The 22736-nt window shown below is 47.1% G+C and overlaps 1 protein-coding gene and 1 pseudogene across 2 annotated transcripts; one reads left to right on the forward strand and one right to left on the reverse strand.

The window, feature by feature from the left end:
* The first annotated feature begins 6265 nt into the window (after positions 1 to 6265).
* On the forward strand, positions 6266 to 11981 carry LOC119337721. 2 transcript variants are annotated; one of them, XM_037609878.1, is made up of 7 exons: positions 6266 to 6942; positions 7051 to 7386; positions 8526 to 8584; positions 8680 to 8808; positions 9794 to 9929; positions 10722 to 10882; positions 11405 to 11541. In XM_037609878.1, the coding sequence occupies exons 1-7, from the start codon at positions 6577 to 6579 to the stop codon at positions 11406 to 11408; spliced, it is 1191 nt and encodes a 396-aa protein (XP_037465775.1). In that variant the 5' UTR covers positions 6266 to 6576; the 3' UTR covers positions 11409 to 11541. The 2 variants fall into 2 exon arrangements, with proteins under 2 accessions (XP_037465775.1, XP_037465774.1); XM_037609877.1 differs by lacking the exon at positions 10722 to 10882 and having other exon boundaries at positions 6276 to 6942; positions 11405 to 11981.
* Positions 11982 to 12726: 745 nt separating this feature from the next.
* LOC119341450 lies at positions 12727 to 16009 on the reverse strand (annotated as a pseudogene).
* Positions 16010 to 22736: the final 6727 nt, after the last annotated feature.

The raw sequence follows: 22736 nt of genomic DNA on the forward strand, positions 1-22736 counted from the left end.
GGATTCTCGGCTAAAGAAACTATAGTTCTCATCATCTCACTAAGAGGTATCCAAGTTGGGTTCAAGTATAAGTCGTTTGTCCCATCCCCAATACACCAAATAAGCCCTCTAAACCATCACACCTCTCTTCCTTCTATAATGACTCTCCGAATTTGCGAGGGATGGTTCCCTACTTGAGCATCAGTTATAGATGATTCCGTGAAATAGAACGCCTTGAAGATTCTCACACTTCATAAGTTTGGATTCTCCAAAAATCCTCCATGCTTTCCTTGTAAGAAGTGCTAAGTTGAACATTTCAAAATATCTAAAACCATGGCCACCCATGAACTTTGGCATGGTCATTTTCTCCCAAGACACCTAACTCGGGTTCTTTTGACCTTGTTTATTTCCCCACCAGAAGGATCGAATCATATATGTTAGATGTTCACATGGGCCCCTTGGAAATTTAAAGCATCACATTGAATATACTGCTGGAAATATGCCCTAAAGGCAATAATAAAGTGGTTATTATTATATTTCCTTGTTCATGATAATCATTTATTATCCATGCTATAATTTTATTGACCAGAAACTCAAATACATGTGTGGATACATAGACAACAACATGTCCCTAGTAAGCCTCTACCGGACTAGCTCGTTGATCAAAGATGGCTATGGTTTCCTAGCCATAGACATGAGTTGTCATTTGATAACGGGATCACATCATTAGGAGAATGATGTGATGGAAAAGACCCAAACTATAAACGTAGCATACAATTGTGTCAAGTTTATTGCTATCGTTTTCTGCATGTCAAGTACATGTTCCTATGACCATGAGATCATGCAACTCACTGACACCGAAGGAATACCTTGTGTGTACCAAACGTCACAACGTAACTGGGTGACTATAAAGGTGCTCTACAGGTATCTCCGAGGGTGTCTATTGAGTTGGCATGGATCAAGACTGAGATTTGTCACTCTGTATGACGGAGAGGTATGTTAGGGCCCACTCGGTAATACAACATCACAGCAAGCTTGCAAGTAATGTGAATAATGAGTAGCAATGTGAATAATGAGTTAGCCACGGGATTTTGTATTACAGAATTAGTAAAGAGACTTGCCGGTAATGAGATTGAACTAGGTATGGGGATGCCGATGATCGAATCTCGGGCCAGTAACATACCGATAGACAAAGGGAACTGCATACGGGATTAACAAAATCGTTGACACTGAGGTTCGACCGATAAGATCTTCGTAGAATATGCAAGAACCAATATGGGCATCTAGGTCCCGGTATTGGTTATTGACCATAGAGGTGTCTCGGCCATGCCTGCATAGTTCTCGAACCCGCGGGGTCTACACACTTAACGTTTGGTGACGATATAAGTATAGTTTAGTCATTATGGTGGTTACCGAAGGTTGTTCGGAGTCCCGGATGAGATCCCAGACATGATGAAGAACTCCGGAATGGTCCATAGGTGAAGATTGATATATTGTAGGAAGGGTATTGGAGTCCGGAATTGTTCCAGGGGTACCGGGTGATGACCAGCATCACCGAAAGGGGTTTCGGGGGCCCCGACAAGTGTTGGGGGGCCCATGGGCCAAAGGGAGGGGCAAACCATCCCACTAAGGGGTTGTGTGCCCCCCTCACCCTTTCCCACGTAACCAGAAGGGGTGGGGCGCTCCCCTAGGACAGCTACCCCCATTGCCTTGGGGGCCAAGGCTCCGGGGGGGGGGGGGAGGCGCACCAAAACCCATCTAGGGTTTTCCCCTGGTGGCCGCCGGCCCTCCTGGGGAACCCTAGGGCGCCCCTCCTCCTCCTCCCTTCTCCCTATATATAGAGGGGTAGGGGGAGGGCAGCCACACACATCTATGCCACGACGCTGCCCTCCCTCTCCCTCGTAGTCCTTCTTCTTCTCCGTGAGGCTTGGCGAAGCCCTGTTGAGATTTCTCCACCACCGCCATCACGCCGTCGTCCTGCCGGAGGACTTGAGGTACTAATTCACCATCGCTCGCTGGATCAAGGAGGTGAAGGCATCATCAAGCCGTACGTGTTTTGAACGCGGAGGTGCCGTCCGTTCATCACTTGGATTGGGAGTTTGCAGGACGGATCATGATTGGATCGCGAAGACGTCCGACTACATCAACCGCCTTTCGTAACGCTTCCGCTTAGCGATCTACAAGGGTATGTAGATGCAATCTCTCCTCTCGTAGATGTTCATCTCCTATATTGATCTTGGCGAGCATAGGAAATTTTTTGTTTCCAATGCAACGTCCCCAACATATACCAGAATGACTTGTGCAACCATTTTGATCAAAATAACATTTTCTTTCGATGATATTTGTGTTTTCCACCCATCCTTGCACCTTTCTCCACAACCGATCTTTCATATATTTGAATGTCCCATTCTTAGAGTTACCCACATCAAACGTAAGGCCAAGGTACTTGTCACTGAGTTGTTCATTTGGTACATGGAGAATTACCTTTACCTCCTCTTTAATGTTATTTGGGCATCCCCTGCTAAAGAAAATGCATGACATATCTCGATATATACGTCGACCAGAAGCTTTAGCACAAGAATCCAACAAAAGAGTTACTTCTTCCGCCCTCCTCCACATTGCTTTGAAAACCAACAGGCTGTCATCGGCTAAAAAAATGTTTATCGGTAGTGTTGATGCTGTCACACTTAGGAAAATGATTAAACTCTGGATTTTAAAAGGCATGAAAGGCCCACTGCTGCAACAAAAACAAGCAAGGTGAAGTATGATCTCCCTGATGTATTCCTCTTGTAAACCCCTCAAGCTTATATCCATTAAATAATATTGAGAAAGAGATAGAACTGACCAACCCCATAACAATGACCAGTAAAACCAGTTTTTAACATAATAGTTGACAAATAGTTCCATTCCACGCAATCACATGCCTTCGGCATGTCCAATTTTCCACGTCGTCCTTATGCACTTGAGATTTATTCATAAAATGTAAACACTTATATGCCGAGAAAATGTTATATATAATTATACGACCAGAAACAAAAGCAGACTTCTTCCAAAATACTCTCAGGAAGCACCAATTTCGACCGATTGGGCAAAACTTTGGAGGCAATTTCATAAAGCACATTGCACATCCTAACTGGGCAAAACTAAGAGACTAAAGTGGGATTCTTTACCTTAGGGATTAGAACCAATATAGAATTGTTAATTTTTTCGGCATTCTCCATCCCTTCAAAATTATGAGGACAACTTTAGGTACCTCAGCACTAGGATATTCCAATGACGCTGAAAAAACAGGGATGGAAAATCGTGAGGCTCTGGCTCATTTGTTCGGGTACATTTGGAATTATGCTTGTTTAACTTCATCCTTGGAGTAGGAAGTTGTCACCATCTCATTCATGTTAGCAGTCATCTTTGTAGGTACCATGTTAAGAACCACGCGTATGCTCAGACACCCTCAGAAGTATACAAGTTTTTATAAAAGCTATTATCCAAAGGGAATAATATAAAGGGTTGGCGGTGGACAACGGGTCTGGTCCATGAGAACACTTCATGCCAAAATAGAGAACACACAATTTGTTATTGCATGCTACATTTCGCGCCTTGGGAGTTAGTAAATGGTCCACCATCAGTCTTGTGAGGTGATCCAAATAGGGGGGGGGGGGGTGACTTCCATTTAAGCTTCAAGACTTTGACACATTGCCCCCTAAAAGACGATGTTGTTGCAAGTCTTAGAAGTGAACCGGTCGTCGGGCATCCATAGTCAAGTCATGATGTCTGGCGATGCCGAGAACTGCACCATATGGGCCGATCTTCATACCCAGATGTATTGTCACATCATCATGGGTCTTATGGCACCTCCTATGTCCATAATCTAGTGCCTAACAAGGGCGGCCTCTGGGGAGGTTTGACATTTCTGAATGTGCCCTGAGATAAAGAGGGAAAGTTCGGATGCCATATCGAAGGTAAGCAACAGAGTTAGGAATAAATCATGTACAAGCTAAACCGCTAAGACTTTTGGCTCTAGCGCCTAAGTTAAAATGTATGCTTGGAGATGTCTTTAGTTGACCTTATTTTCTAAATAGAACTTTATATTTTGCCCCATTCATCCTAAGATAATTATGCTTATCTTTTTCTTCTCCTCTCTAAGTCACATATATTTCTATTCTGGAAGCCACAGTTTGGCATCATGCACGTGTCGCGAGGCTATTTTTCTTAGTGCAGGTAATATTTTTGCCGATAGCGAGACATCTACAATGGCAATGTCGAAGCTCTACGACTTCAATTTTGAGTAAACACTATACAATGTGTGCATATATTGGTATGTATGTACTTGTATTGTTATATTTTCTTTGTACTAACTTTAGTACAAAGTTGTACTAAAATTAAGACACTTATTTTAGAGTGAAGGAAGTACTTGATGTGTCTCTTTTTGTTGATAAGTTTTTGAAATAGCGTACTAGCCATGCCGAATGGTTATTTGATGTTTCTTAAGGACAAATGACAATTAAAATTCAGCCACGAGGTTGATCGTACCGATAAGAAAGAACCTTCATAGCATTCTTTTTATTTGAGTGAAAAGAACCTTCAGAACATGAATTGGCCGTGGTAGGTGGTCCACGGCTAGAATTCTCTACCAGCTATCAGTTCCGGTAAATCGACCACTTAAACCTGCAAGAATTTCATGATATCTTGGAAAATTTCACGGATCACAGCAGCATTTGAGTTATCAAAAAATGCTAAACTTAGAGCATCTACAACCGGACTTTGCAAATCCGCCCCTCAAACGTCCACGCGTCCGGGTGCGTTCACAGACACCGACTGGGTACTCCCTAAATCCGCGTCTCCACACCCGCGTATCTCATATCTGTCACCCTCTATCTATACAAATTCATGTAACGTAGTACGTAAATCACCAAACGATCAAAATCGACAGGAAACAGACATATAAACCAATACCAAACAGGCATAATTCCCATAAACATCACCAAACAGGCATAGTTCACACAGTTCAACGAATCAGACACATTGTAACTACATACTAGAGCTAGATTACGTAAAAGGAGAGGGCGAGCTTCACCACTTCCTCGTGGGCTCTTTGCCCTTCCAGTCGCTGGTGCTGCTGTAGGCGTCCATAGCAGGAGGTGGGTCGACGTTGGAGTCGAACCCGTCAGAGGAGGAGGAATCGGAGATGACGATGTAACCTTGCAAGCGTCGGACGATGCGGTCTTGCTTGCGCTTGGCCACACTCACTGCCTCCGCCGCTGCCACCACTGCCTCCCGCTCGGATTGCTCAATGCCGAGCCGGTGCTACTTGGCGTTGATCCTCTGAAGCCGCCGGGCGTCCATCTCCACCGTGGTAAGTGACCGACGGTACACCCACTGGAGGAGACACTCCTCCTCGTTGGGCACCGACATCACGCGGCGGTGGCGGGTGGACTGCGCAGCCACGTCGGACCCGTCTCCATCTCCCTTGCCCTCTGTCTCTCGCGGCGGGTGGCGCGTGCCTCCGACTCTGGAGTCCGCATCCGCGACGCGGAGTGGGCACTAGAACCCACTGCTGCCCCCGCGTGGAGCAGCGGCCGGAGGTAGAGGAGGCCGTCGGGCGGGGGGAGCAGATTGGGCAGTCTGAGCAAATCCACACACGAGGCGGGAAGGGCCGACGCCGGCGTCAGCGCTACAACGAAGATGGCAGGAGGCGTCGCACCGGACCCGGAGCTGCCGTCCGTATCGACCTGCGTCCGCTCGAGCGCGATACGAAGCGCTAGCTCGTACTCGTCTCCGAAGTTAGCCGTCAGAGTGGTTGCCGATGCTTGACATGCTTGCTGGCGCTAAGGATTGGACAGATTGGAAAAGGGGAGCGCCGGAGAGCGGAGCGGAGCAGAGTGGAGTGAGCTAGGGTTTGCTTCGGAGGGGGATTTTATGGGGTTGGGGTGGGCCTGGGTCAGGCTGACGTGGCAGATGCGCCCGGGCCGCCTCATATCCGCCTTATATATGCGCTAGATACAAGCCTGAACGTTTTGTTCGTGATCTGGGAGCTTTGATTGGGTCGGCTTTTTGCGACCGGTTAGTGACCGAACGGTTCTCTTGTACACTTCCACGAAATTACGACATCCTCCCATAGGAGAAAACCAGCCCCTGTGTAAATGTGAATGGACACGGGTGAGAAGGCGAGCCAGAAGTTTCGGAGAAGCAACGACAGCTGGTCGTCTCCTCCTGCCGTTTTAGACCGATCCTCGGCCTCTCCCGCGGAGCGCAGCCGCGTTGAAAAGGCGACCAAAACCTGACCCCCCAACGCCAAAGTGCGCCCACAGCGCAGCGGCATCTTTTTTTTTTGCGAAGGAGCGCAGCGGCATCTCACATCACTCCTCCCCCACCCCACCACCATCGCCGCCACCACCGCTCCAGCTCAACCTCGTCGCTTCCGGAACAACCAAGGCAAGCAATCCAATAGAAAAACAGCGGCGGCTCGGCTGGCGGAGGGAGGCAACCACCACATAGACCAGCCCGCGCCGCGCAGCCACCCCGCCAAGCAGAGCCAGCAGCCCGAGCGCGCCTTCCTCCGAGGCGAAGCGCCGGCGCGCCGCGGGGAGGCGGCCAGCCATGTCGGTGTCGTGCGGGCTGGAGTGCGTGCTGTGCGTGGGGTGCGTGCGCTGGGCGTGGAAGCGCCTCACCTACATCGGCGCCTACGACAGCGAGACCTGGCCGACCGCCTCGCCCGACGACTTCGAGCCCGTCCCGCGCATCTGCCAGATCATCATGGCCATCTCCGACGACCTCGACAACCCCAAGCTCATGCCGGCCACCCGCGGCTACACCCAGATCGACGGCGCCGGCGTCCACAAGCGCACCACCTACGACGAGGTCGGCACCGCCTGCCCGCCCTACATCGTCTACGTCGACCGCCGCCGCAACGAGGTCGTCCTCGCCGTCCGCGGCCTCAACCTCGTCCGCAACGCCGACTACAAGGTCCCGCGCCCGTGACCCGCCTCTCATCCCCGATTCCAGCAGCCCAGGGTGAATTTCATCTCCGCAGGAATGGAATGTGAACCCGTTCGATTCCTCCCTTCGTTGCAGGTCCTGATGGACAACAAGCTCGGGATGCAGATGTTCGACGGCGGCTACGTGCACCACGGGCTGCTCAAGGCGGCCCAGTTCATACTGGAGAGGGAGACGGAGACGCTGCGGGAGCTGCTGCGCCAGCAGGGGCCCGATTGCAAGCTCATCTTCGCGGGCCACTCGCTCGGCTCCGGCATCGCCGCGCTCATGACGGTGCTGGTGGTCAACAACCGCAAGGCGTTCGGCAATATACCCAGGAGCCACATACGGTGCTACGCGCTCGCACCGGCCCGGTGCATGTCGCTCAACCTCGCCGTCAAGTACGCCGACGTGATCTACTCTATCGTGCTGCAGGTACCAGCTGCCCCGTGGTCAACCATTACCTACCTGTTCAATTTTGCTGCCTCCGAATATTTTGACTGTTAGAATTTTTTGACCCGGACAATTGGAAATTGGAATCGTTGGGGTGAGAGGAGGGGGAGCGATTTGGTCAAATGTGCTTTGCTTGTGGCGTGATTGGAATGTCTGTGAAAGCTGGACTAGTTTGATTGTGCTGAACGTTAGGAATTAGGCAGCGGGAGTTGTGCTGTGAAGAAAGGTGCTCTCGCTGATAGGATTAGATTATACAGCAGAGTATTCTTTCCTGCTGCTGTTCTTCAAAAAGCTAGCTGACAGTTTACAGTAGAATATCCTTTAACTGCTGTACTTTAGAAAGGTAGCTCATATGAGGTTTACTGATATCTGGCTTATGACTGATATGGAAATCAACTAAGTTAACTGTTTGCCATGTTGCCTTGTTGGGTGAATTCAACTTATTCTACTTTATTTTTTGAGAAATCAATTAATTCTACATGATAATTTGTAATTGGTACTCCCTCCGTTCCAAAATATAGCGCGTCCTCGGTTTCCGTGCTTCAACTTTGACCATTAATTTAATCAACAAGACCGACTGCGGCGGGCGAAAAAATTATACCAATGAATTCGTATTCAAAAAAAGTTTTTAATTATATAATTTTTGATCCCGCCGCAGTCGGTCTCGTGGGTTAAATTTATGGTCAAAGTTGAACCTCGAAAAGCGTGGGCGCGCTGTATTTTGGAACGGAGGGAGTACAAACTGTATGTCTGGAAATGGAAATTTGGATCGTATGCCTGACCACATAATGTGGTATTGTGGTGCTTGAACTTGTTCCACTGCTATATGTTGAAATTGATTTATTGGATGTCGTACTATTTCCTTTGTGAAATTCGTTGATTCCGAACAGGTGAATAGCTCGTGAACTTAACTGAATTCTAGTTTGTTGTGTGTTTTTCATTCTGTTCCGGTTCGTATCCAGCAGACCTTGTATGACTTTATTGCTTAATCAATAAAATGCTGACTTTCAAAAACCGATCCTCTCTAGTTGTTGTAACCTTAGAAGTTACCATCTGTGGCACTAATTACATAGTAATATCATCTGATGCTCATTTTATCACTATACGATGTCTTTTGCCAGGATGATTTTTTGCCAAGAACACCAACACCATTGGAATATATTTTCGGCTCTATATTCTGGTAAGTAGTCCCCTGTTCTCTTTCTCCTTGTAGTTCAACTTTCCGCCAGTAAAAAAGGATAGAATAATGGAATTTTTCATTTATGCTTTGGACAGCTTGCCCTGCTTGTTATTCCTGTTTTGCTTGAGAGATACATTTAAACAAGACAAGAAGAAGTTTAAAGATCCAAGAAGATTGTATGCTCCTGGTCGGATGTATCATATCGTCGAGAGGAAATTTTGCAGGTAATTGATGCGCTTGGATAGTCGTTGCTAGTTATTAGTTAAGTCATGTTGGTATGCTGTAAATGATGAACCTGTTATTAGTTAAGTTTCAGGCTGTGTGCTGGTTTGCTCATCATTAAGCCTTTTTATACTATAAAGGATTCAGTCATCATGGTTTTTGGAAAAGTATGCAACAAAGCTTCAGCACTTTGTTCTTCCAGAGCAAGGAAGTTCTAGCCGTGAATAGTTTCGCCCACTGCTGTTTTATTGCACACATTTTCAAAATGATGAAAAATATATATATGCTTTTACATTGATTGTTTAGATTAAGCAAAGCAAGATTTCCTCAGATTCATTTTGTGTATCTTTCCTGGTCAGTTAAATGAATTTAGTAAACTATGAACATAAGAAAATAAAGGTATAACAGTTGGAAAAAGAAGTATAGAATACTGAAGCATGGTCCACGACAAACATTTCAAAATTCATATGACAAAGGCTACTATCTTTTTCATCACATTAGTTAGAAAATCAGTTTTATGTGGAAAAGTATTCATGCCAGACCTCTTTGAGAACTTTTGGAGGAGTCTCATCCTCAAGAACTCCTACGTGGTAGTTTCATTTATAACTTAAAGGATTGTACTCTATAAATTTTTCCTAAGAGTTTCTTTGCACCATATTCGTATGAAAAATTATACTGACTAATACCTCTTGAAAAGATACCATTTGTGTGCAAAGTCATGTGGTATTCAATCCTACAGGATTCATGTCAATCCGACATTTAAAAGAAAATTGTGTTTTGAGGTATCCTGCAAATCAAAGAGATGATCCAGTTACAGTCTAATATTTGCATGACCGATAAATTTCTTTGTGAGCGAAAACAAAATTTATTTCTGTACTCTTTACATATGAAGATTATAAAATAGTGACGTTTAAGCGATTTCTAATAGCTTTCCCACTTGGAGAATATGATAACGTAACCATTACTAATTACATTACTAATTTGTAGCTGCGCAAGATACCCACCTGAGGTGAGAACTGCTATTCCAGTGGAAGGAAGGTTTGAGCATATTGTGTTATCATGCAGTACCACTGCTGATCATGGCATTATTTGGATTGAGCGAGAATCCGCCTTGGCTTTAGAGGTACGTGCACTTGTCACAGCTTGTGAACCATGAGCTTCAGAGTGATGGCATAATTATTTGGTTCCTAAATGCAGTCTTGCATGTCAATGTGATATTATGCAATATGTATTATGCTTGGGCCTATTTAGTGATATTATGGATTACATGCGTGGGTATGCGTCCTAAAATGTTCAAAGCCCCCCGCCCCCCTGACCGCCGCCCTCACATTGGGCTTTCGTCTTGGCTTAAGCACAAAAGGGTTAACCTAAGTGCCATGTTTTTGGGCCAACATGCACTTTATGCCAGTATAACTTCATTTAAATTTCCAATATTTGGACTAAGGGTTGATCTGTTGCACTTTTAGGCTTCATTGTTTGCTAGGAGATCAACTAATAATTTTTCCATACATAAAACCATAGTTAAAAAAGGCGCACCTAAGCGAGCGCTTAAGCGCGCCTAGGCTCTAGGCGTTGGCAAAACGCATTGCGCATAACTACGGTTAATCTGTGCATAACTGCGCATAAGCATGCGCTTTGGTCAGTAAAGCGCAAGGCGGTGGCAAAACGCACAATTAACGCCTAGCGCTTTCTTGAACTATGCATAAAACAACGGCCGGGCACCAAGTAATTTTCCTTGCTTCTCCAAGTGACAGTGGATTTCTGAGGCCTTCTGCACTTAAGTTTGGAATTGTTAACTTGTAGTTGGGTGTACATGTTTGAGAGCCTTCCACATTTAGGTTTTGAATGGTAACTGGAAGTTAACTGTACATGTTCAGAGCCTTCTAAATTTAGGGTGTGTTTTGCTGGTGCCCAGGCCAATCCCTCCAAAATTTTGGCTAGCAAAGGTTTTGGCTGCCCATGTTTTGGTCAACTATGTCAGCAGATTGCATTGGAAGTGGCCAAAGGGGCATGGGAGTTGCCAAAAACCATCCAAATAAAGGCCAAATATTTGTACATGACCAGAAAGTTGGTAGGGTATGGATACAAACCAAACTAAACCTTATCCTTTTCCTTCCTATTTTTCTTATATTACTTTTTCTTGTGCACACTTGGTTTCAGTGAGAGATAAATTAAATTCGAATTGGCATCATGGTGTTCTGTAGGACATAATGTACATCTTCCGTGGAATAGAATAGAACAATCGACCAAACTGTTTAGATATACTCCCTCCGTCCGGAAATACTTGTCGCAGGGATGGATGTATTTAGACGTATTTAAGTTCTAGATACATCTATTTTTATCCATTTCTCCGACAAGTATTTCCGGACGGAGGGAGTACATGGTAAGCAAGCTCTTTATATGCAACATTGTTGATGCATATTTGGAGTGCCAAATCACTTAACTGTTAATCCTTGGTGTCTGTAGCTTGTTTCCATTGGCTAAAACTAAAGAGACTAAACATTGTAATACGCAATCGTTAGTTGGAGCATTGATTTCTTCTGTTCCAGAGTTGGTATTTATTTCTTTATTTATGATTATAACTATGTGTTTGTGCAGCTAATGAAGGAAAATGAGAAGGCAACAACTCCTCCTGCTGAACAAAAGATGGAGAGATTGCAAAGTTTCAAGGAAGAACACAAGAATGCGCTCCATAGAGCGAAAACCTTGGATGTTCCTCACGCGATAGACATCTCTGAAGAGGAAACCCATGAGGGCGCTTGCCCTGCGCCATCCTCTGACACTCACAGCGAGACGACTTCATCAGAACCGAAATCTGCAGGAAGGACCAGTTGGGATGAGCTGGTTGACAAGCTTTTCACCAGGGATGAAGATGGGAAGCTTATTGTGAACAGGGACATGGTGGCGAGGGACGTTGTTATCGAGTAGTGACGGGTACCATGGCAACTCATTCTTTTCGCCAGCCTTATACAAGAGTGTATAGTGGTAAATCATGTTTTTACCTTTGCGGAATTTTCTTTTTTTGGCGACTTAGAGAGAAAAGCAGTCCCAAATGCCCTAGCGCTTGTGCATATGTAGATTTCATCTGCGTATTCTTGAGTCTGAAATGTCATGTACGTTGGTTAATGCTGCAAGTATTGTATATCGTCTCTGAGTTAAGAGTTGGATTTTGTTACGTTTGTGTGCGTTGCCTTTGGGCCTTGGTGATCCACTCCGGCTCTATTCATTTGTCGATGAAAGATGTTCTCTTCTAGAGAACATGGGATGATGCCTACAGAGGGAGTATGTTGGACTTTAAGATCGTGGAATCGTGCTACCGTTAGGATTCAGAATCTTGTCACTCGCTTCTCGCTTGGCCTCAACCTCATGCACTGGACCTTGCGCAGATCTTGTCCTGGGTCAACAAGAATTTTTCGATTTTTGACAACCTTTCTTCGGGAAGAGATAATGCATATACCTATCTGGAAACAGAGCAGAAGTACTAGTGCAGGAGCGCCAGGTCTGTCTATGTTTCAACTGGCAAGCTGCAAAATAAGGATTGTTTGACCAATTTTTTTTATGATTCAGTTAGCTTTTTAAATACTCCCTCCGTCCCATAATATAAGAACGTTTTTTAACGTTTTTTACACTAGTGTAGTGTTAAAAATGTTCTTATATTTTGGGACAGAGGGAGTACATTGCATCTCCCAGAAGGATCAGGCTTTAGTTTTTTTTTTTTTTTGCCACAGCTTGAATTTGCTCTGGAACTTGTGACCTTGAAATAGTTCTGCAGATTATCACGAGCAGTGAAACAGTTTTGATTTACAAACATAGTTACTACTACTTATCTGCGGTTGTCCAGATCATAACTGCATCATGCTTGCTTATCTGAGCCTAATACAAAAGGATAAGAGCAGTTTTAACATGGTCCATCACAGGAAACAGAGCAGAAGAAGTAGAGCAAACGCAAGGTTCAGAAAATACATCACAGGAGCAAGAACAACGACAACAACAGTTTTAGCTTGCATGAACAAGTGGAGCAAATTGCTCAGAGGTACATGTGTGGCGATCGTACAAGGACGAACTAATATATCAGCCAGCGAGTATCCTCGTATACACTTTGAAAGCAATTTCAACATCGGACTTAATGGACACTTGCAGACGAGAAGAAGTTGTTGTGTCCTCCAAGCGATCCAGCGTGAAGATTGTCCCTCTTCTCCTTCTCGAGCGCCTCTTCGGCCTTCCACGCTGCTTCAAATGGATCGAAGGAGCACGGCTGTGGTTTGAACGAGTGGTCGTGTCCCTGAAGCGATGGAGCGTCAAGATCCGACGCGGCATTGTACCTCTTCTCTTTGTCAGCATCATGGAAGGCAGGGTTGTGCATGGCCCGATCCTCTGATCCCGACATTGGGTAAGGGCAATCGGACTGCAGCATGTCCTCCAGCATGCCTTGGTCCAAGGTATCCAGGTACAGAGGTTCCTGTTGCCCATCTCCACGCCAGTGTTGGCTCCAGTGACCGTCTCAACCTCAATTGGGTCGTCTTCCATCATTCTCATTAGTTCTTCAATGTCAAAACCATCTGCCTCCCCACCCGGCAAATCGGAAAGAGGCTCCAATGGCTGAAAGACATCCTCTTCATATGTGCTCCTTGCAATGCTTGAGCCAGCCTCAGGAACAATCATCTGTTGTTGGCTGTAATTCTTGACAGACTCCAGCACATCTGACTGGGAGGAAATCTCAGTAGCTTGAGCTTGTCGCTGCATATTATCTGAGGAAGAAGCAACGCCGGAGTGGTTGGATGTTGTAGTGGACTCGCATGATGCTGAAGGACCTTCGATTGACGCTGGTATATCCAGAGCATCTTGAACAGGGAAGATGGTACGAGCGAGCGGGCCATACATTGCACTCGCTGCCTCATCATACGTCAAGAACGACGGTGGGGCAGGTGCGGGGACAGGGACTGCTCCTCGCATCCTCTTGTTGGGGCGCGGCGGATGAGGATCGGCGGCGGGAGCTATTGCTGGCCTCTTCTGTGCGTGCATGCTCGCAGTCACGGCCTCTGGTTGCGGTTCTGCTTGATGCTTGTACGCGGCTGATTCCTGGCGGGCCGCGTCAGGAGGATGCTGAGCCAAGTGGATCTTGCAGAACACCTTCACCCCGTCGGCGACGACGGCCTCTGGCAGCAAGCATTTGTACTCCTCCATGACCCAACCGGTGGACTTGCCCTTCTTCCTGAACGACAGGTTCTTCCTCTCGCCGACCTCGACTCCGGCGTGTTTGACGGCCGTGGTAGCGTTGACGGTCCAGGTGCCGCCGCCGGCGGTGCGCACGCTCTGGGTTTTGCTTCCGTTCTTGCTCTTGCGCGTGGTGAAGAAGAAGCGGTCGCCGCTGCTGGCGGCCTGCGGCACGGGCGCAATCCGGGCGGCCAGATCCTTGGGCTCGCAGCTGTAGATGTCGACGTGGTGGATGAATTTATCGGCGCCGTGCAGCGTCTGGCCGGCGATGAGGCGTGGCAGGTAGTAAGTCACGGCGTCCACATCTGTAGGGTTCAAGCGGTAGTGCTGGTACACGTCCAGCCCTTCCATCCTGCCCGGCGGCTGCCCAAACTGGTGCTTCGCTAGCTAGCTAGGAAGGGGTTGATGGGGAGCGAGGGCGGGCGATTGGGATCTGGGAGAAGAGGTGGCCGGCGATATTTATAGACGATGGACTTGCAGGCGACGGAGGACGCGTCAAATTTCCAAATAGAAACACGGACGGTTTCCTTTTTTCTGAATCTGATTCGGTCCCCAATTCCACGTCAATTTTCTGAAACCTGGGGCTTCCGTTTTGGCGCCAACGCAGAAAATACAGGTTTTGGCGGCACACAGAAACCTCTGCTAATCCACACAGGAAACACGCAAAAATCTCACCACTACATTAGATCGCCCAGATCAATCAGGAACAAGATCCTTGGGAGAAGCGCATCAGACAAATTCAACCTCAGGTGGAAGAAGAAAATTTTGCAATCTGGAGGACAAGGTGCGTCAAACGGACATCAGGCAGAAGCAACAAGCAAGTATCAAGCGACCTAGGGGCATTTTCTTTCCTATATGGCTTCTCCAAACATTGGTCCTGGGAGCCATGAGGCTTGTGATGAATATCAAGGACAAAATGTATACTTACTCTTCATGATCTCGTCGATTGCTTCGTATAGGATACTATGATAGAGCTACATGAAGTGACTAGACATGTCAAAATAGAGCTCTTTATATGAGCCACTGGCCTGCTCTTTCCATTCTGCTGGCCTCAGCCTGCAATTTAAAGTAGATAGGTATTTCATTCAGAAATTGTACAAAAAGAATCCTTCGTACTGGAACAAATTATAGCTCATCCTGGAGGTGCTTACTAGTGTTTCTGAGCTGCTCAGAGAGTCATAGCTGCAAGGATCATCTTGCAATTGCAAGCCATGGCTGAAGAAAGTAAAACCACTTTTGTGGAGCCTTTTTGTGTGTTGCTAGGCCTATAACAGTAATGAACATTGAGTACTGTTCAGTATTTACATATTCATTACACAATACAACTTACAGAATTCCTGGTGACTATGATAAATATCAGAATACTCTTATATGTTCCTGAAGAATGCCATGTTTGACCTTAGGCCGATATCTTCTGGCCTCATCATGTCTGCAAAAATCACCGCCATCAGCTAATTAAAATTCAGTTGATTCAACCAATGCACGACATCAATTTTGTGCAAGCCATTCCCATTTCCGGCGGGGTGAGCTATGGTACCGAGCATGGCGTGGACCAGGGCCGTGAATACGGCGCAACACACCTGGAACTGGAAGATCCGCTGGATGGCGGCCGGCCTTGCGACACGGCCTCCACCCTGCCGCCGCCGTAGCGGTCCTCAAGGACGGCACGGCCACCACCCGCCTCCTCTTGGCCGGCGGCACGGCATCCCCCGCCCTCACTGACCCCGCCGAGATCCACCATCCTCGCCCCCATCGCAGGCAACTCCAGGACCCGGCATTGTCGGCATCCGGGATGGGGGCGGCACCACCGCGGCAGGCCGGCAGTGCGACGGGGCGGCTCGTCCCTCACGTCGACCTCCTGCTCGAGGGCGCGGCCCGGGTCTGGTCCGATTCAATCCCGAGATCGTGCTACGGCAGCCTGGTTTGGCGGCGGGGAGAAGTGGCTGGCGAGGGGAAAGGAGAAGGGGCGGCGACGGGGCGACATGGCCGTAGCTAGGGGTGGAATATGGTAGGGGATAATCCGAAATATCTTATATTCGCATTCGGAACTAAAATGAAAATCAAAATTATCCGTATCCAGATTTATTTAAAAAATAAATATGGGATGAGATTTAACACAAATATAAATATGGAAGTGGACATATCCGTATCCGAATAAGATTATGGGAGGAAACAAATAAACTGACCCGCTACATTCTTTAATGGCAAACCTGTCGTTATAATAGTAAAACTCTTCCTCGAAGCTAGCCGACGCCTCCCAAGAACCATAGCTTTCTATCTCCCACTAGTGCCGACGCCGGTCCATCCCGTCTTCGGTGGCCCTATGGTCATGGAGGCGGAGTGGATCTCGGCCCTTGCCGGTGGGAGGGCTCCGTTTTTAGATCTTTTTTCGAGCCTTGTTAGGATTTGTGTCCTGATCAGGAAGGCAAGACGGTGACGGCTCCCTGAAGATGTAATAAAGGTCTCCCCTCCTAGCCCCCGTTCTGGTGATGTGTCTTGCATCATCGGTAGGCGTGTGGAGTTGTGTCCCCGGCGGATCTGTCTCTGGTGGATTTGCTCGGATCTGTTCGTCGTTCGTCTTTATTCGTGTGTTTTCAGGGTGGATCATTTTGATCTACACTCTTCATATGTGGCGGTTGCTGTTCTGATGCGTTGGTTCTACGGGACCTTAGCACGACGACTTCCCGAGTGTCTACTACAACAAGGTTTGCTTGGCTCCGACGAGGAAGGGGCGATGACAGCGGCGCGCCTTCGGCTCGCTTTAGTGCTTGTAGTCATCGCTAGGTGTTCTACATATCTAGATGTAATTTTTATTATTTTTAGTGCTCGTTGTACTACCATGATTGAAGATGAATAGATTGGAAGTTTTTTCTGAAAAAAAAAGAATAAGATTATGGGAGGTGATTTTCAAAATTCTAGCCTTAATACGCCAAATATCCAACATAAAAGCCAGATAATTTGTCAAATTTCACTCTTTGTATAATTAAACTTAGAAATTGTTATGCATTATAGTATTATTTATTCATAAGTGTATTTTCATTGACTTATTGCATGTCGGAAGTTGATTATTCATGTCACATAGCTATCGATTAATTTTCTTAAGCAATATGCCGCTATTATTCGTATCTGTTCTGAATTGAGTAAACATCCGATATGTATCCGTAGTCGAGTAACATCCGATCCGCATAAGTATCCGTAGCATCTGTATTCGCATTCGTATTCATTTTGAAAATATGAACATGGAAATGATAAGAGCACTATCCAATCCGCATCCGATCCGTTTGCACCCCTAGCCATAGCTTGTAAACAAGATGCCACTACTCCACTCCCCGTGGTCGGCTGTCAAATAAGGGAAAGCGAAAGCGAAAGCGTATGGACAGAGACTGAAATACAAGAGACCGTGATTTGTTTTTGCATGAACAGACTTCAAACTTTTCCTTAGATGAAAAAGTATGTATTGTTTTCTGCTCGGGAGCTGTCAGGACCCAGGCGACTCGAACCCTAAGCCGCAAGAAGGGGCCAATCTACCGGCGGCTTCCCTCTGCGACTTCATCGGTAGTGAGGGGTCATCGGATTCTGTGCGTGCGGACCAGATAGCTTTAGGTTTTAGGGCCCTAATAGCTTAAGTTTTGGGTTGTTCGGCATCTTGGCTTAGGCGGCGGCGACACTGAATAAAGAAGCTTCAATTCCTCCCTCAACAAGGCGATCAACTCTATGATTGGTGATTGATTTGGGAACTAGCTTGTCCAAGCGGAGATGTCGTGGCGGCGGCGGTATCTTTGTCGCGGACTTTTGTGTCCTCTGGCTCCGCCGTTGCAACGGTGTCTACTCCAGCGCCGATGCATAGCTTGGGAGGTAGTCGAGGGTGGATGTAGACGGATCATGTGTTGAGTTTGTGGTTGGTAGCTGATAGGTATGGTTTCTTTCTACGGCGGCTTAATTGTGCAGGGGTGCCAGGTCTGGAGTTCGATGGTGTGTCTGACTTGTTGCCCTGATGTGATTCATTCAACGACAATGGTTTCGTCTTTAATGAGTCACCTTGGAGGTCCACAAAGCTGCATATCAGTGATGGGCGAGCTCGGATAAGGAGGTGATTCGTCGGTTTTTTCTTTGGTGGCTGCTTTGGTGATACTAGAGGCGGTTGACGGCTTTGGTGTCAAGCTCACGGGATTCTTTGGCCTTAATTGTGATTTTCTTTTTGGCTAGTGTTTGTCTATGTAAAGGCTAGTGATATGTTGTTTTTTCAATTTTGTCATGTCGGTGTCTACATGGTTTGTACTATAATTTTTATAATATAAATGAGACACGTATTATCATAAAAAATTTGCGCTTCACGGGGTAAAGAAGTTATCCTCGATCTGACAAAATTATGGATTGTCTTACCTTGTTCCTTGTTTCGTTTTTCTCCAGCACACCGTTTACACTGCAACGCTCTTGTAGAGTGGTGAAAATGGGAGCCGGGGAGCTCTCCCTGTTGATCTTTAAAAAAGAAAAGTCAGCTAGCTAACAGTTTTTTGGCATAAACTGATCTGTGCCCCAATCGACTTTGTCCATGCCCCAGTCGGCAATCGCCGCCCTGTCCTTGAGAGGACTAGCAAATACTGTAGTACGTTTCAGTAGTGCATCTGTCCACTGGGTCAAGTCCAACACGAGGCCCCATCAAGAACTGTCAAGCTCCGCGGGCCACGGCACTAGTGGACGACCCGCCGACCCACATGCAATGCACGGACCGGCCCGCCCGTCCCTGGCGTGAAGGAGAGAACCCCACGCGAGATATACGGTGCATCGGGCCATCGGGCCATCTTAAAGAACCTATTTTTATTCAGACTAAAATAGGTCACTTGGATCCAATTTATTATTTCCTTCGATTCAAAGACTTTCGTTGCAGATTTCCTCCATCCCTGAACTGGAAGTTCTTGCCAACTCTCACTTTCCAGGGATTGCCACGTGAGCTCGTCTGATCTCAGATAGGGCAAAGACTACATAAAATAGAAGAATGCCAAACGAGGGAGTTGGTCAAGCTGTAGCGCCAACTACGCACAAGATGCGATTATACGTGCGTCACATGACTCTAATCTAGACATTTACATGACCTCACAGCATGGCACTCATCACTCACACAAGACGTTCAAGTGTCAGAGGCTCGTACACCGTGCCTTGCTTTAGCCTGGCATCATCGCAATATGCAAATGTGCCCGACGCCCGACCCAACGAACGCACCGTGGGGCACGTAGAGTACAGTGGCGCAATATAATACACGTCTATAACGTCACAAAATTATAGCTGCAATTCGCTTACAAAAATTCATAAACAAATAAAAGTGATCTTCTTTTTGCGAAAAAGATCATATTTATTATAAAAGTTCACCGGAAGTATAAGGCATCTCAAACATAATAAAAACAAAAGTGATGTTGTGAACATTACGGGATTCACATTTTTTTTTTAGAAAAGGAGGATGACCCCCGGCCTCTGCATCTGGGAGATGCATACGGCCACTTTATTGATTATTCTCGAGGACCTTACAAAGTATTACAACAATATGCCTGAATCCGCCATCTTGGCAACATATGCCACTACTCCTATCCATATGATGAAGGGGTGCTACCTGGGCCACATACCCGGTCTACTCACCTAAACCTATCATCAAAAGCCAGAAGCTCCAGCCTAGCCACATACCGGGTCTGGGGCATAAACTGGTCTGACGCACTCACATGTGTCGTCGCCGCCATCTTTCATAGGTCCGTCTTCAGAGCAGATATTGAGGCTTCTACCTTGTCAGGCCACTCCGTCATCGACGCCACCTTGACGCCAAACAACTACCTCCACCTGCGCGAGTCCATCCCCGCGCATCGGGCGCCGAGTCTCCACTGCACCACGCCGCCGAGATTCGCCGTCATCAATGTGAAGGATGAAGTACCGCTCCACCAATAAGGCACCCGCTGGTCCCTCGATCCCATGTACGCCTCCAAGAATGACGCCCCCAAGGAGGAAACGACACCAACGCGTCGCCATCATCCGATCAACTGATCTAGGGTTTCCCCCGGAGGTAGCGGATAGAGGTCTAGAGCTTCTCCACGGCGATGCCTTCAAGAAGGTAATGACACCACAGGGTGCCACCAACGCCGGTCTTGGCAACAAGCCGAGCACAAGGTTTTCACCCGGATCCGCTCGAAGAACCTCCATCACGTATTGTGCGCACGGGTCGCCGCCGATCTGAGCCGCCGCACATCGAGCAAGCCGCACCGGGCAGATCGGATCTGTCCGGAGGGCAAACCACACATGGCGCCGACCCAACCACCAGGCCCTCCATACCGCCACCGCCGATCCGAGGACAGATGGTCCGCCGCTGCAGATCCGGCCACCACCGCCGAACGCAGCCAAGGCCGCTGCCCGACGCAGGGCCGGCCGCCGCAACCGCCACCACCACCGCCCTAGGACGAGGCCGCCGCCGCGCTGCCGCCGGTCAAGGCAGGCCCGCCACGCCACGGAGGCCAGATCGGCCGTGCCACCTCACGCCGCGGAGCTCCGCACCATCCCCATGGCGCGGGACAGAGGAAAGGCCCCCGCCACCACCGTCAGCCCCCGGGCAAAAGGCCGGCGGCGTCCTTCGGCGGCGGCGGAGGGAGGGATGGAAGGAGGGGGAGCCCCGGCGGCTAGGGTTGGGATCCCGCCCGAGTCGCCTGGGCGGGGGCGACGCGGGGGGGCGGGGGGCGGGGGGCGGGGAAGATACTCAAAGAGGATTAATTTTACGGGATTCACATTTAGCCCTGGTAATATCTTGGTGCCACTAATCACGGACCAATTTGTATTATTTTCTTGTTTCTTGTGAGTTTATGTGTTGAGTGTGAATCTAAAAATTCCGCAAAAAGAAAAGAGTGTGAATCTAAAATCTTGTAACACGATAAAGTACATGTTAAATGAATTTGTGAACTAATAAAAAAAATTAAAGACCTTTTAGTGCTGAAGGCTACCCATGCATGCACTAGTGCATCATAGTCAAGTGGGAAGGAAGAAAGAAAGAGTGACCAATAATAGTCATTCTTATACCACTGTTTGTGGGAACAGTGTCACTGGAATCACGACATGCAGTCATCACGCCCCTAGCCATGACATGGTGTACCTAGGGTTTGTCCCTTCCCCGGAGATGATCATACATCTAGTGCGATTGACATAGCAACTCGATACAAATTTCGATACTCCAAGGGAATGCCTTATAGGAAAAGTATCCATGCGTCGTTGTTTGTCAGTCCAACAAATAAAGACTGACTTACGGTTTTCACCTTTAGCACGAGGATGAAACATGCTCATCAGCGCTGCCTATTATAGCTAGTGAAGCCAAATTCATTTTTGTCCAAACTTAAGAGCTTTTTCAACAAATAAGCTCCTAGCATCATTAGCCAATAGACTTGTGAGCAAGAAAGAAGGTCTAGTGTCAGTCCAACTTTCAGTGACCGTCAACGAGCAAGCATGCTTCGCACAAAGATGGGTCGGTACATTGGCCGATATATTTACATGTTGAACATCAAAAGGAGAAAAAGAGGAAGATAGCTCTCCAATTATCATCAGTAACGGTGCCACAACATTAATAGCATTTGATATGTCTCCAACTTATCTATAATTTTTTATTGTTCCATGCTGTTATATTATCATTCTTGGATGTTGTACAATCATTTTATCGTAACTTTATATCATTTTTTGGGACTAACCTATTGACATAGTGCCCACTGCCAGTTGCTGTTTTTTGCTTGTTTTTTACTTCGCACAATATCCTTATCAAACGGAGTCCAAACGAAGCGAAACTTTTTATAGATTTTATTTGGACCAAAAGACAACTTGGGATCCAAGGAAGTGCACCAAGGGAGGCCCGCGGGGGCCACAAGAAACCAGGGCGCGCTAGAGGCCCCTGGCGCGGCCTGATGGGTTGTGGGGCCCATGGGGGTCTCCTCAACCGCCTCTTAGCTCTATAAATACCCAAATATTCCAGAAGCCCTAGGAGAGTCGACGAAACACAATTCCAGCCGCCACAAGTTCCAGAACCACGAGATCCAATCTACAGCCCTATTCCGGCACTCCGCTGGAGGGGAACATGATCACGGAGGGATTCATCATCCTCATTGGTGCTCCTCCGATGATGCGTGAGTAGTTCACCATAGACCTACGGGTTCATAGGCAGTAGCTAGATGGCTTTCTCTCTCTTTTTGATTCTCAATACCATGTTCTCCACGATGTTCTTGGAGATCTATTTGATGTAATGACTTTTTGCGGTGTGTTTGTTGGGATCCGATGAAGTTCAAGTTTATGATCAGTTCTATCCATGAATATTATTTGAGTTCTTTGATATCTTATATGTATAATTGTTATAGCCTCGTATTTCTTCTCTGAATCTTTAGTTTAGTTAGGCCAACTAGATTGATTTTTCTTGCAATGGGAAGAGGTGCTTTGTGATGGGTTCGATCTTGCGGTGTCTTCACCCAGTGACAGAAGGGGCAGCAAGGCACGCATGTATCGTTGCTATTAAGGATGAAAAGATGGGGTCTATTCCTACATGAATGGATCTTGTCAACATCATGCCATCGTTCTTAGTGCATTACTCCATTTCTCCATGAACTTAATACACTAGATGCATGCTGGATAGTGGTCGATGTGTGGACTAATATTAGTAGATGCAGAATCGTTTCAGTCTACTAATTTTGGACGTGATGCCTATATACATGAT

This window comes from Triticum dicoccoides, chromosome 7B (genome assembly GCF_002162155.2).
Source record: "Triticum dicoccoides isolate Atlit2015 ecotype Zavitan chromosome 7B, WEW_v2.0, whole genome shotgun sequence".
NCBI classification, from domain to species: domain Eukaryota; kingdom Viridiplantae; phylum Streptophyta; class Magnoliopsida; order Poales; family Poaceae; genus Triticum; species Triticum dicoccoides.